The sequence below is a fragment of the Amblyomma mixtum genome, chromosome 2 (genome assembly GCF_055824585.1).
Source record: "Amblyomma mixtum isolate Tamu chromosome 2, ASM5582458v1, whole genome shotgun sequence".
NCBI classification, from domain to species: Eukaryota; Metazoa; Arthropoda; class Arachnida; order Ixodida; family Ixodidae; genus Amblyomma; species Amblyomma mixtum.
The window spans coordinates 157,461,835-157,477,465 of record NC_143013.1 but is presented as its reverse complement, the minus strand read 5'-3'; the positions used below and the strand labels follow the sequence as shown (position 1 = coordinate 157,477,465).

The window sequence follows — 15,631 nt, the reverse complement described above, 5'->3', positions numbered from 1 at the left end:
GGCGCGCTCGCGGGCAGTGTCATTTCTGAAAGCTCGGCTCCCTCAATGCTCAGCATTGCTAGCGACTTGGGCTCGCAAGGCTGGAGAACTGAGCAGCTAGCGGCTGGACTGCGACTGAGCCCACGTTTGCAGCACATGTAAACAAATTTTAGCGCACATATACGCTTGGGATACCGGCTTCGTTGCGGCCACCTTAAGGTGATTCTTACGCTCGTCATCGAAGCCATCGTCACCGCTCGTGACGCACTGGCTGAGAACTACAATTCGAGTGCGTTCTAAAACAAGCTGCTCGTATTTCGCGGAACAATCTGAACGCGAAAACACAGTTGCTTCTATCGGCTTCCATGTGGGCTCTTGCTCAATGGTGAAAGTACACGCGAACAAGATGCGGCGAGTGCGAGCCGCTGTTGCATATCAGCTAAAGTGTGACGCAACTATCGGCGTATTTTCGCAAAGCAGTTGATATCAAAGTTATCCGCTTGTACGGGTCACAGTTAAGCTCTCCGTTTCATGTAAATCTCCGTCGAGCATGCCCGCGTCAGTCAAAGTAATTCATCGCAGCTGCTCTCAGTCCTACCGCTCACGTCCAACATATCCTTGATATGCACCAGCTTGAGGTACGGTGCATTTCTTTGCCTGTTTTGTCGCAATTAAAAGATTTTAGCTGGCAGCAAACGAAATTTCATTCCGTCAACAGCGTCGTCTGCGCCGTCGTCTGCTCCGTCGTCTGCTAGGACATCCGGGGCACCCTGGGTGATGGGATCACAGGATCGCAGCTTCTACAGAAGTATTTAAAAACGCTGTAGTGTTCGCACTCAATAAAAAAATGAATTAAAAAAAAATTGAGATATTTTTCTTCGGAACATAATTTAAATATTAGTAGTAAAAAAGCGCATTTGAGTTGCAGTTTTTCAACGACGCAAAAACAAGGGCAAAGCCGCTGTCGCCGGCGCCATGTCAGTGCGCGCGTTGCTTCTCGTTTTGTGTTATTTGGCTTTTCATGGCATTGTTTGAGTGCTTGTGCGGCGGACATGTGTGAAGAACAGAAGTGTGTTTTGGAAGCCAACGACGAGTATTACGCTCAGTCAACATCGGTGAGTTTGGATGGGCAAAGCCATGAAGAAAGGCAGCGCTACGACGTCTTGCCATCTGGAAAGGCAATGAAGACGACGGCGCGGTTTTACTAAGCCTGGATGAGCTGCATGATTGGTGAGTCCCGTCACCGCTTCTGTATTCACCCGCGTTATTAGTGTGCGGCTATATAGTGATGGCAGTGGAGGCAGTCTGCGTGCGGTTGCCTCAGCTATAATGCCTTGCCAGAAAAGAACGGGCGTATAGCCTGCGTGACAAGTGTTGTTTCATAGTCTATGTCTGCGTTTAGTACTCAGGTGCCGTGGTAAATAAAAATGCCACCAGAGATCACAACAGAGTTATGCGGTCGCTTGCTAGTGCTGCGAAAAGCTACAGACAATGTTTACTACATTCAACTGGCATGGATTTGTACTGCGTAGAAGACGATCAGTGCCGCAGGTGAGAGCGCTTTTGCTTGGACAGCTGAGAACAGGCAAGGGAACTGACAACGGATGATTTTGCTCGCGGCTGGTACCCATCGGATGGATTTGTGCTATTTAGAAGATTATTATGAGCGGCAGTGCTGCGCGATGAAGCACTCGCGCTAGGCGAACTGCGAACAGACGACGGATGATTTTGCTCGGTGTTGGTGCTCATCGGATCAGTGCTTCTTAATATTCGTCATGCAAATTTTTTTGAAGACAGTGATCACATGTGGAAGGCTGGCGCACATTTACTAGTCATTTGTAAACTTTTTATCTGTGCTTCCCCATTGGAACAGAATTTGGCAATATTATGTCAGTTAGGTCGTTTTGTGTCTTCCCTGAACTGTAGGCGTCCATGCTTCCTCTCCTTCAGGGCACTGAACTGTTGGGGATGCAACTGCACACTTATTTGGGATTTCAAGCTTTTTCCTGTATGCCTCGCTTATGCGGCCCGCTTTCAGGTCGTTCGCAATTGGTGATGGTTTGTTATTCATTTTCACTTTCTCTTATTTATTCTTGGTTGACTGCCGGCAGCAGTTCTCCGCGCTCGGAACTGTTCCCAGGCACGGAACCCTACCCACAGACCTCCCTGCACCTCACTCACCAGTGTTCTTCGGTATTTTTTTTATCTCTTGCCCCTACTTGCATTACCACTCGACAAATTTTTTGCTGTTTTTATTTGTGTGCAGATTTGTTAAATGCACTACTAAGTTTCGTATCATGCTCAGTTGTGACGTGAGATATCGGGCTCCTTGCTATTGAATGCATGCCTTTTCCATTCTCTCTTCTCATTTATGCAAGTTAAACTGGTCGACTGGTTGCTACGTTCAATTTAAGAATACATTAGACGCTGGTGCAAGGCACCCTAACAGTAATTAACTAAAGCCTGCGCATGCTATATTCGAATAGTTGGGCTCTTTTCATCATGCATAAAAATAAAGCGGTATTCCAGCCAGCTCATCTTTAAATGTGGTTATGACAGTCATGTAAATGTACTCAAAGAATGTGTATGGGTGTTTCACATACAGTCTCCCCATTTATTTTGTCATGGGCCACCTCATTGCTTTTGTGTTCCTATATTAATACCTTATTTTAGTTTCTGAAGCAGTCGACAGTTTTGGCGTCATTCATGACATTGTCACTGGCACTGACAGCTGTTGGTCGGGACGTATTTATCTGCAGTTGCCAGCTGCCAGCATCTGCTGGGCCATGCGTGCTTCCTGCCTTCAGCTGTGCCATCCCTCCAAGCCATTCATGGTAATTATCTTTTTCAGTTACGCATACCTTATCTGCCTGTTTTGAAAAATATTTTTTCAACGTAGGCTCACTGCTGTGTTTAAAAATGCATGCAGAACTCTACATGCACTTTACAGCAGTACCTCAGCTTATAATTACATGAATGAAAATTTGTGCGAAATTTAGCTGCTCATGTAGCTCTTGACACTGCGCTGCTATTATAGAGTTGAGCCTGCTTCAGGTGCAGTGACTATTCCACACCTGTTGCCTGTTATGCATGTGTGTCCTCTAAAAGGGCCGAAATGTTCGTTTATCTTTTTAAAAACATTGTGCTGTACAATAATACTTTAATGGTATTTCTTGATTGTACATTGAAATGTCAGTCAGTAAAGTAACATTGTATGATGACACCAAATCTTGCGTGGCATAGCATCCTTGCAGCGTAATTGGCAAGCTCCTGTCAGCGCAGATGTATTGCCGGTTTATTGCTGTGGCATGTGGTTATACTGCACAGTTTGTACCTCTACGTTCTTGAAACTATCCTTGAAAAATTTAAAATTGGTTTTTGAGGCAAGGAAGTGACAGAGTAACTGTCTCACATCTTGATAGGCACCTGAACCATGATGTAAGAGAAGGGATAAAGGAGGAAGTTAAAGAAGAAAAGAGGTGCCGTAGCAGAGGGCTGCAGAATAATTTCGGCCACCTGGGGATCTTTAACCTGCACCGACATCAAACAGCACGCAGTTTAGCCTGTGTTCACTTGGGCCCGCATAAAAAAAACGAGCAAACCTTCTTAGAACTAACATTTCATTGCACCAGCTACTTTGTAGTTTTGACTGCAGTGACCAGAAATCAACGGTTGTTTACTTTGCACAGCCCACATACCCTGAACAAGATGTGATCATGCTAGACGAGGTGACCCTCACTGCATAGTAGCGGGTTGGTTCAGGAAATGCGAAGACTCATGGAGAACCTCTCAGTTATATTCGATTTCATGTTATTGTAGTATTAGTGGTGAGTTGTAGTATAAGTGATGAATTCTTGTAAATGATTGAGGACATCAATACTCAGTGTGGAAATGAGAGCTAAATCAACACTTAATAATCAGGAAAGAGGCCTTTTTAAGAAATGCAGTAAGGTACTGGAAGTCTTAACAGAATACACCTCGGCCAGGTCATGCGCAGATATAAAGCATTTGAAAGAAATGGTTGGGAGAATAAGAAAGGGGTTTATTGCCTTAGGCATGCACTCAGAAGTTACGAGCAGCGCCTTGCAGTATGCTCAAAAAGAAATTTTAAACTGCTTTACCTTTGCTAAACTGTCGGGCAAAGTGGGGTACACAATAAAAGGCTTAAAATTGAGAACAGTGCGGTGAACCACTCAGGAAAATAATAGGCTTAATGGTGAGAGATTGGGAGAGAACTGAGTTGGTTGGAAATAAATGCGAAATGGACATAGTCAGGACATACATTTTTTAAAGAAGCTGACTATTCTTTTGGATAGTGGAGTGGTTACTTACAGCAGGAAATTGTGCTCTTCTTGCCTTCATTTTGTGGACATATGCTTCGCGTCTTACGTCTCTTGGCCTGCCATAGGCAGCATATGCTCACAATAAATTTTTACCTGTCTAATTATGTGGCATAGGGAGAATTGAGGTATATAACCTCATCAATGCACACCCTCTCTGAAGTGAACTTTATCAACCCCGTCAGTGACCAAATTGATGCATGTCACCCCAAATGGGAGCCGTCAAGGTGGCTGAGTGGTTATTGTGCTTGGCTGCTGACCCGGAAGGGGCAGGTTCGATTCCAGCCAGTTTCGATTCCAGCTGTACTAGTCTCAGTTCAATGGAGACGAAATGCTAGAGGCCCAGGCACCGTGTGATGTCAGCACACCTATATAATTTTCCAGTCCTCTACAATAGCGCCCTGTATAGACTGCGCCGCTTTGTGGCATTAAACCCTTTAAAACCAAGTAAAGTAATGGATACATCATTTCCAAAAATTGTTTAAATTTATTATTTTCTGAACGTTAACAATTTTCTGCACGTTTTCCTTCGTCTTTCCCTCTTATTTCCTTCCTCATGCTGAGTAACAGGTCAGTGATTTTAAGTGCCAGCTAAATATTTTGTTCATTTCATTAGCAAACTTCCCCTGTCTCTCTCTATTGCTTTGCTATTTGTACCTGCAGTATAGTATTATGCAGAAATATGTCAAGCTTAGATCCAAGAGATATGACCTGGATTTTAAGTTCTATAGTCAACCACACTAACATTACTTATTACGCTATCGAGGTTTTTTTTGGCATGTGCCACCTGGTACAGAACTGATGTGGCCTACAGCGGTAACTATCGTTTGAATGTGCATAAATTGAATAGGAAGGCAAATTTCCCATTTGCCTATGTAAATAGATTGGGCAATCATCATGTGCTCACAAAGCTCATAAACTTGTCCGTTTCCAAAACTTTCTGTAAAAGGCACTGACTCACAGAAATATACTGCAGTTACTTTTGCCTAATCCTGATATTATTTACTGAAGATTGGTTTGAGGGAAAGTCCACTGAGCTCAAATGAGTGCACGGCAGCTTGTCTTTGTCCAAAGTATTTGGAGAATAATGAATTTTGTTACCTGGCAGAGATAAAGCAAGGATGGCAGTGTTTTGTAATGTCCACAGGGCATTCTTCCAAAACCCAGTATGCATGTAATTCCTTTCTTTTTGTGCAACATAAAACGTCTTCCCCATGGTTGAAACAAAATGCTGATACTTCACCACTCAAAAAATGAAGGCCATTGTGCTGCTGTACAAAATATCAGGCTGCAGCGGTTGTTGCGAGACAAATTCACTAGGTTGTCATCATCATCAGCCTAACGCCCACTGCAGGGCAGAGGCTTCTCCCATGTCTCTGCAATAGACCCTGTCCTTTGCCAGTTGCGGCCACTGTATCCCCACAAACTTCTTAATCTGATCCGCCCACCTAACTTTCTGCTGCCCCCTGCTGCGTTTGCCTTCTCTTGGAATCCACTCCATTACTCTTAAGGACCACTGGTTATCTTGCCTTTGCATTACATCTCTTGCCCAAGCCCATTTCTTCCTCTTGATTTCGGCTGCGATATCAGTAACCCACGTTTTTTTCACACCTATTTGTCAGGCTCCGCGTTTTTTTCTCACCTGTTCATCAAGCTGCAAGCCACTTGCATGCTATACAAACCTATTTAAAGTACAATATCCAGCAGTTTTTCCATGAAGTGTGTAGTGCTAAAACAACAAATAATACAAGGAATAGCTGATGATCTGCTAGAGCAACAGAATTCCAAGAGTTTGAGAAGGGCAGTGGGAGAACTAGCAAGGCGGGATAGCGAAATTCGACAAGCAGCGGACAGGGATCCTGCAACTTGTAGAGGACAGGCAAATTGGAGACTTATGGAAGGGGCTGTAGTCTTAAGTGCACCTATCTGGGCTTGTGATGCAGTGTATAGGGCCCTTTGTTTTAGAGCGCAGCTCTTTGGCGTCCGTTCCTGGGTTTCGCGTCGTCGTCGGCGTTGTCGTCGGCCTCGTAACCAGCTCCGCCCCCCTTTCATCCCCCCAGCGCTAGCAGCGACCGACTGATACCGGTGGATGCCGCTGACGCCGCTAGAGAGTCAAGATAACGTGACTGCATAGAACACCGTCGCCGCCATGCAGAAAGAGGAGGAAAGGGTCCCCCCCCTGTTCTTGTGTGGCGGATAGGGTGCTCTTCAGTTGCCGACGCGCCGGTTGCCGACGCGCAGTTGTCGACGCGCCGACGATTACGTTACTTTACGTTCTGTGATAGCGCATACATGTGTTGCTCGATTTCTTTGCCTCAATCTATCGAAAAGGTGAAACAGCTTATTTGCTGCGCTCAAATTTCGCATTAGGAAGTAACGTAATCGTCGGTATTTTTTTTGAGTAAAACTGGTTTCTCCTGATTGTTGCATTCCAGAAAGATTCATCAAGATTGGGTCAAACCCAATTTTCGCGTGCAAATGTGCCTGTAAGAAAGCGTAGATTGATAATGTATGAGCTAAAGAACCACTGGAGAGTAGTGGATATGCCTCGTATTTCTTCTTAGCTATATTGTTTAAACAGTGCTGGCTATTTTAATTCCTTTTTAATGCTTATTGCTCGTCGAGTTGCATAAAATTTTAGGATAAATTGAAAACTGCAGGTAGATTTAATTACAATAATTCTACCCGTATTTATGAAGCTCTGTTCGAAGAGAGGTCCACATTTTTGTGCATGCTTTGAATTTGATTATTTGCACACTGCAAAATGGAGGACAGGTCTGCTGTGCGAGTTTTTTTGCAATGAAGCGAGAGCAAGTGGTGCGGAATGCTTGTTACTGTGTCACCCTGCCAATATTTCTTGAACCCCTGGGACCACTGAGCTTGTGAGTATCTATGACTCAAAAGCTCGGAGCTGATTGCCCGTTTCGAGGTTGTCTGTATTAACCAGTGCAAGGCCAAGGGCTCATAGCTAACAAGCATTTGACACCATAGAACTAGATGCAGTCAGGCTGGGACTGTGCAGTATGTCAGTGTTAACGAGGTCGTGATAAACGAGGTTTACTCTGCGAAGCTAGTGTGAAATAATAATTGTTCTTATGGAAAATATCGTTTTTTCTTTGTCATTGCAGCAATGCAAGCATGTCAAATCTGATATCTCTCACTCATCCCTCTATGTTTCAGTTTCAAGGGACCAAGAGTTTCGTGGAAGTCGTGCAAGCCACAAAGTTGCGTGCTGCTTGAGCCAGCAACCAGGAGCAGGCTGGGAGTTTGCAAATTGCCAGTGGTATTCGCTCAGTCAAGCAGGCTTTACTGTAAGTACAGTGTTTTCGGCATAGTATTTCTTAGGGAAGTATGCATTGATCTTGAATAGGACAAGCTGTCGGTCTTGTTGGTGCTGATCCTTTGTGGTTGACAGTGCTTAGAAACAGACTGGGGTCAGAAAGAAAAAATATGACGGCACAGGTGCTGACTACAGATTTATTCCAGAATCACCGAAACACTGTATATATAACCAAAACACAGGCGCCAACAGGTGGCAATTTTATGCACTCGTGGCAACAATAAGTGATATGACCAATAGTGGGAAAACAACACAAACTAGAAACAGAAACCAAGACTTTAGAGCAGGGAAGGATGAAACCATAACAAGGTTAAAGGAATAGTTTTAAGCAAGTCATTTTTAAGACCACCAGCACGTGAATTAGTGGAACGGTTTGACCAAAATTTTTAAGTACTGGTCTGATAACACGGAACTAAAACACTACATGCAAACACAGATCAAGGGCAGTGAAATAAAAGTAAAGTGGCAAGAAAAAACATGCGGTGAAAAGAAAATGGTGATTGGGCAAGCAAACAAGAATTGGTCTACAAAGGTGAAGTGAGCTAAAAAACTGAAAGAATAAAAGGCGAATAAATGCACATGAGCAACAAAGGTGAAGCCAAGAATTAACATGGCTAAAGGAGGAAGATGAGCTACTGTAAAAACGAGAGAGATAAAATATCAAAAGATGAAATTCAATGAGTATTAAAGATAAAAGCAAACAAAAACGCGAAAATAGACCAGTTGGCAGAAAAGTCAAGGCATGCAAGATGTTTATAAAACCAGGGCTAGGCCAAACAGAACCTGAAGAAAGACAATCTTTTTTTTCCGAGGGTGTTTTTGCCCATTAATCCTCGAGCCTCAAAATCCCGGCGGCTCCCACCAGTTCGTCATGTCACTTTATTCTGGTGCTTTCTTAACACAATGGCACTTTTTCGAACATGGGTGGCATGGCTTTTTTCGGTCACAGTTTTGGCAATGGACTTGCAGATTTAGAAGGACGTGCTTGTAGGCCAGTTGGTTGGAAATCGTTAGAAAAACCGCAAAACAGGATGGGACAAAGGCAGGCGAAACACAAGGCGGTACGACAACTGAACATTTATTGAAGAAATGAGTGCTCATATGGATCAGTTGCGCATGTAATCTGCAAACATTCATTGCAAAAACAACCTAGGGAGGGAAACAAATTCTAATTCTTTCTGTAAAATGGACACAGAAGGCATGCTAACCCACCTATCTGGCTTCGACCTCAGGATGGCAACAGCCTTGAGAATTTCTTTCCAACTGGCCCTTTATTCATCCATTAATAATGTGCAGTTCAGTTTAGGTTAACAGTCTTTACAACTGGGACAGTGGACAGGCAGGCAAGGTCGTCCGGGCCTACCCAAGGAGTGCTAATACTCTTGCAAGGGAGTGTTTCACCATCTACCAATTTGGCCGGTATAAAATCGACCACAGCTGAGAGGAATCGTGTACACCACCCCCGTTGCACATGGCATGAGGCATTCAAAAAGTACCGCCAACGGGCATGTTGTACGAGATTCCCGTCAGCTGTGGCCAGTTTTATATTGTCCAAATTGGTAGATGTTTACACATTTGTTTGCAAGAGTATGCGTGTTCCTTGAGTAGACCCGGAGGCGTTTGCCGTCCCACTCACTGTCTCATTGTAGACTGCTATCCCAAACTGAACTGCACACAGATTATTGGATCAAGAAAGGAGCAGTTGGAAAGAGAAATTGTCCAGGCTGTTGCCATCTTGAGGTCGGAGCCAGATAAGTGTGTCAGCACGCCTACTGTGTTCATTTTTCAGGAAAATTAGCAGTTCTGTCTGTGTTTCCCCGGTTGTTTTTGTTTCGTTTTTGAGCAGGTGATTGTCATATTTACTCAGCTCTATGGTTGCCATTGAATTTTTTTGCCTCTTTACGATTGTTTGCAGATTACACACGTGACTTGTCTATATAAGCACTGCTGTTCTTCAATAAATTTTCAGTTGTCAGTACGGCCTTGTGTTGTCACCTGCCTCTGTGCGATAGTTTTGCGGTTTTGCTCTTTCCGACTGGCAGATTCCCGAGAGATGTACCCGATAAATCAATCTTATGCTCCCTTATCCTTTCTTTGATGCCAATGTATACCTTGCCGCAAGACAAAGGGATTGATTAAACGCCCTCCGCGCATGGCGCTAAGGGTTTTCTGTGCTGCGTGGTGCAGCGTCTTTTTTTTCATTTAGGATTCCGCAACTGCAATAGGTGCTCGGGGGTCAGAAAAGGCAATGTCTACTCCTGCTTTCTCTCAGATTTTCTTAAGGTTCTGTGAAATTTACCTTTAGAAAATTCGAGAGATAGAGTGGATGCTTTTTTTGCTCTGCCCTCCCCCCCCCCCCCATCACCTATCACACCTCTCTAGGAACGTCAATGAAAAAGAAAAAAGAAACAGGCTGCACCGCATTGCACAGAAACCCTTAGTGTCATGCACAAGAAGTGCTTTCTCAATCCCTTTTTCTTGCTGCAAGGTATACATTGGCATCAATGGAAGGCTAAGAGAGCATTACACTGATTTATCGGGTACATCTCTTAGGTACCTGCAAGTCCACTGCTGATAATGGGATGCAAAAAAGCCATGCTGCCCAAAGTTTGAGAAAACCACTGTGTTAATAGAGCCTCGTAATAAGCTGACGCAATGCAATGGTGGAAGCCGCAGAGATTTTCAGGCTCCGGGGTGAATGTAAAGAACACGCTTGGTTTCACTCGGAGGATTGCCTTTCTTTGTGGACGTACTTGATCTAGCCCTGGTTCTACATTTGTGTTACATGCCTTGCCTCTTACGCCAACTTCCCTCTTTTGGTGTTTTTCCTTGATTTTTGCCTTCATACTGGTTATTGAATTTCACTTTTTTATATTTTATCTCGGCTTCACTGTACGTCATCTTCCACTTTTAACCATCTGAACTGTTGGCTTCACCTTTGTGGCTCATGCGCGTTTTTATTCCCTTTTTATCCTTTTAATTTTCAGCACACTTCACCTTCGCTTGTTGCTCAATTCTCGTTTGCTTACCCAATCACCATTTTGCTTCTATTGCGTGTTTTTTCTTGCCATTTCTCCTTCATTTTTTTTTCACTGCGCTTGGTCTGTGTTTGTGCATAAGGTTTTTTAGTTCCATTTTATCAGACCAGTTCTTAAATATTCTTTTGGTCAAAATTATCCACTGTTGGCAGTCTTTTAAAAATGACTTGCTTATAAATTTTTCTCTCACCTTGTTCTGGTTTTATCCTGTGCGGTGTCCTCTGGTTTTTGCTTCTAGCTTTTGTTTTTCCACTACTTCTCATACCACTTCTTGTTACCACGAGTGCATAAATCGCTGCGTATTGGTGCCTGTGGTGTGGGTATTTATGCAGTATGTAGGCAGTTCTGTAAAAAGTTTAGGTTCAGTGCCTGTGTCATCGTCTTTTTTGTTTCTGTCCCTCGTCTGTATGTCTGAGTGCTGTCAACCACAATTGGTGCATTGAGCTGACTGTTCTGCAGCTACCCATGTGTATGCAATGCAGTGGCTTCAAGAATAATGAAGTACACAAAAAAATTGATTGCTTAAAATTTCTGGTATGTTTTTTAGGAAAACATTTGGCATTTAAAGGGCTAAGAGTGCTCTGACAACCTAAAAAGATTATGTGCTTCTTGGGGCCTTTCCTCAAATTTCGCATCACCTTTTAGCGTGATGCAAGACATTCAAGTTGTTACCCACAGTTTACTTTTTTGTTGCCCACTTATTGGCTGCCACCTTCTTTGGGAGGCAGTGTCATGGGGTTTGGGAGACAATCTTATTCCTGTGTGTTGGCTTGAAGTGCAAGCTTTTGGATGTGGGGAGCAGGTTCACGGTGCCAACTTTTGGCTGTAACTACAGTTTGGGCATGACTGTGTCCTTTTCTGTGATGCAGTGTCATTTATGTAATGCATAATTTGGTGATGAAGCAGTCTCAGGGGTTGCGGTGCTCAGCTGTTGACTTCAAAGACACAGGATCGATCCTGGCCGCGGCAGTCGCATTCTGATGGAGACAAAATGCTGGAAGCCTGTGTACTGTGCGATGTCAGTGCACGTGAAAGAACCCCATGTGGATGAAATTATCAGAGCCCTTCACTATGGCATCCCTCATAGCCTGAGTCACTTGGGACCTTAAACCCCATAAATCCAAACCCATTTTGGTACTTCTCAGCTTCGCCGCTGGCCTCTGCAGTCCAGCGAAACCTCCCACGAGTTGACGAACGGCAGTTTTTACACCATTCGTAAATGCCTACATAGACGCTACATCATTGGTGGCAAAGGTTGCCAGATGTGCAAGCGTTTCCGGTAGTTTTTCTCTTGCTTTCGTCAGGCAGCTTGCAAAAGATGTTTTACTAGGCTAATAAACGGTGAGGTTCTTTGTGTTCTTAAGGTGGTGCAGCGTGATAAAACACACTTAATAGCAATGCCATGCTTTTTTGTAGCCAAAAGCAATTTTTTGCCTTATTCTCATCTTCATTTGCCATTCATGCTTCCTCGAGGGACGGCAGTTGGAAGAAGGTCTCTAGACCAGCTCCTTGTCTGAAGAAATGCCGAGTGGCATTCTTCAATCCTAACTGCCCATCAAATGGAAGAGCAGTTGTTTTCTCCACTCCACAGAGTGGAGACGGAGTATCGAGTTGAGGCGCACTTCTGAATTCGGCAGTTAGCCTTTCATAGGCAGCAGAGATGTGCAATAAACTTTATTTGCTGTTAATCTTCCAGATAAACACTAAATCCTCCTCATTCCTCATCAGTGCACACACTGTGTAAGGAACTTTGTCACTCCATTTGTCACCACTTTGATGTATGCCATCCCTAATTCAGGGGCTGTATAATTTTTGAAATTTTGTTGAAATTGCTTGAAAACCTTTGCAATTTCCTGCACCTCTCTTTTTCCCCCAAGTCCCAAACCTACGCATAGTGCAAGTGGGTTTTTAAACTCCAGCTAAATTTTGTTATTCATCAAAGGGCTTTTCTCTCTACTGCTTTGCTAGGTGTATCTGAAGTATAATATTATGCACCAGTGTGTGAAGCTTTGGTCCCAGAGCTATTAGCCCGAGGTAGTAATTTTAGAGCATTGCGTTGCGTTCTCAGCCTGGTTGCGTTTTGAGCCTGAGTTGTGATGATTTCACGGATAGAACCCAAGATGGCAGCCTCCAATGCAGCAGTGTATCCCAGTAGTTGCCATGGGAGCCGAGATGGTTAGATAATGGAATAAAATAATAGCAGGTGGCAGTGTGATGCTCGAGCACCACAGCTCGAAACTAAACTATATCGATCAGTATATGTATATCTGTCTGGCAGGCATTAGTCTGGCTGCTTAGTCACGACATTCCTGTAAAATTTGTGGGTGAACCGTTTGGCATGAATGTACCAGATGGTGTCATACGATTCAGCCTGTTGTGCAGCATAAACTTACTAGTTAAGTTAGACCCTTTCTTGTAGCACGGATTCGAACTGACAACCTATGTTAGGTGTACTAATGCTCGTTATTCGATCTCCTCATTTTTTATATTCAACCACACTAACATTACTTATTACCCCATCTGTACAGATTCCTTCTGGCACTATTTGAAGCTGAAGGGTTGCTCGGCTGAGGATCTCCAAAAGCGCCACAAGAAGGTGACGCGCTACCTGGCACAGAAGTGCTGTGACCTGCGGCGGTAAATATCTGTTCAAGCCAATAGTCTCTTGTTATATGCATGAATAGATTGGGTAAGCTCATGTGCTTACAAAACTCGTAACTTGACTGTGTTTCCTAACTGTCTGTATGGTACACTTAGGCACTGGAGTAACCTGCAAATCTCAATGCAATTTGCCTACTATAGTGAGATACTGCTTTACCCAAGTTCTGTTTAAGGATAGTCGACTACTCAGATGACGCACAGAAGATTATATTTATGAACCATACTGTTAACAGCACTTATGGACCACATTAGCAGACGTTTCTGAGACCGCACGCAGCCAGGCTTTTCAGCGTGGAAGAGGCGGCTTTAGACAAGGCAGGCGAGCGCTATGTTCCTGCACGTTAAGTAGATGTCGGATGAATCTCGAAAAAATATGAACGACGCGCCAGGAATATGACTACTCCGACCCTTCGGAGATGTGCAGCGCACAGTATACGGCCATGCCAGCGACATGTCTTTCTGTTCAAACTTTCTCTAAAACCGCTGTCACTACGCAGAAGCTGGTAGCAGTATCTGTACTAAGAATTAGTATCTTAAAGGAAAAAAGAAAGCGCAATGTCCACCTTTGGCACGATTTCTGCAGTGATGTGCGTTCTGCCGGCTGACAGTACACCGCTTGCTTGGTGTTGTAGGCCTAATCTGTGCTATACTCAAGGTGTAGCGAGAAGCGCTTTTGAACTAGCGACCAGCGATCACAGAAATGTCTACTCTTTTTACCGCCTCTACAATAACTTTATGATGGTATGAACGTGCAGTTTATTCCCTCAACGTCTTCGTAAGTGAAGCGCGCGGAAAAACGGGCCAGGCGGACCGCCTCGCACTGATAGATGCGGGTTGCATGCACGGACTCATTCTGAGCCGTTGGCAGAACAGTCATTACAGGCCATGATGCACTTGGTCACACGTTCCATGCACGTCTGCATCTTGATTTATATCTGGAAACAGCTTGGTTGACGTCACTTCTGTCAATAAAGTGCTCTGCATGCCAATGTCTCTCCCATTCCGGACGGTTCCCGCCAGCCAATGTATGAAGGGGCGTGTGCATATTCTTCAGTTGTATAATTGAGGCTTTAATGCATAATTCCTATGGGTTTACGTCGGGCCCGTGCCAATTTGATGTTAAATGTGGATCGTTGCATGAAAGGAGAAGGCATAATCAAGATTCCACTGTATAACTTTTGTAACATTTGCATGCATTTGTTGTGTATGCATACTATATATATCACTGTTCTTTTTCTTCACCTAGGACAGTCTGAACAAGAGAGACCTGCTGAAGAAAAATTCTGTATATATGTAAAGAAATAGTCCATTTGCTCCAAGTGAGGTGTTTTTATGCCTGGCTGTACTGCAGGAATGCATCGAATGTTCAGAGTCAGACTGCTGCTCTGTAGCTGCATATTAATTGACAAATAAAGCGTACTTGGTAATGACTACAGGAATACAACACACTACACAAATGCACTACAGAAGGCAGACTACAGAGATACGACACTACAGAATTACGTCACTACAGAAGACAGACTACAGAAATACTACACTACAGAAAGACTACACCAATACTACACTACAGAAGATAGACTACAGAAATACTACACTACAGAAGACAGACTACAGAAATACGACACTACAGACTACAGAAGACAGACTACAAAAATACTACATGCCCAAAATACGACCGACTACAGAAGTTTTCTGTCGTAAATTCCTGTAGTGCGTTTTGACTGGCTTAATGTTGTTTCTTGTTTTTTTTTTTTCCTAATAAATACTGCGCGCTGATGGACCTTCCAGTTCCCAGTGCAGCGTGCGCACTACTGTTCCCATCCTCTGTCTGAACGCTTAGCAGCTGATGTATCTCGTTAGCGTGTAATCAACCATATAGCAGACCCCATACATGTTACTGGCTAAAACCCTCAACAACGTGAATTTGTTGGCGAAACACGACAGGTCAACGACATGGTACCGTGTGCGCTGATCCTCCTCATATATGCAGCTCCTGCTGCCCTCACAACGTGGTTCTATTTCGCGAAAATCAATATATAGCAGATAGTGCTGCCTGCGAAGTCACATAGCAGAGGTCTGCCTTATACCCATACGCAATGTCAAGCTCCTTCGTGGACGCTTATTCGAGCAGTGCTTTGTGCAATGCGCAGTTTTTGCAGAAAAGTCTTTCTCCTCTCCAATGCCGCATTTTCTCTTTTTCTTTCCGTAATTCTTGACGGAATTGAAGCATTTCTATTGTTTTTTCGTTTTCCATGTCAGGGATGAGCTCAGTA

General features: G+C 43.9%; 1 protein-coding gene across 1 annotated transcript; it reads left to right on the top strand.

Annotated features, from left to right (window-relative positions):
* Window positions 1-936: 936 nt before the first annotated feature.
* Window positions 937-14,889, top strand: LOC149361379 (uncharacterized). Its single transcript, XM_089569504.1, has 6 exons — window positions 937-1,209; window positions 2,094-2,172; window positions 2,739-2,813; window positions 7,500-7,630; window positions 13,226-13,334; window positions 14,605-14,889. Exons 1-6 carry the CDS (start codon window positions 1,194-1,196, stop codon window positions 14,612-14,614), a joined length of 420 nt encoding a protein of 139 aa, XP_089425630.1. The 5' UTR covers window positions 937-1,193; the 3' UTR covers window positions 14,615-14,889.
* The last annotated feature ends 742 nt before the right edge of the window (window positions 14,890-15,631 follow it).

Bases quoted from the DNA above. Each gene is read 5' to 3' on its own strand.
- LOC149361379 (XM_089569504.1), top strand. The intron at 2,814-7,499 runs GTAATTATCTTT...TCTATGTTTCAG, and splicing joins ATCCCTCCAAGCCATTCATG to TTTCAAGGGACCAAGAGTTT. The intron at 7,631-13,225 runs GTAAGTACAGTG...CCATCTGTACAG, and splicing joins TCAGTCAAGCAGGCTTTACT to ATTCCTTCTGGCACTATTTG.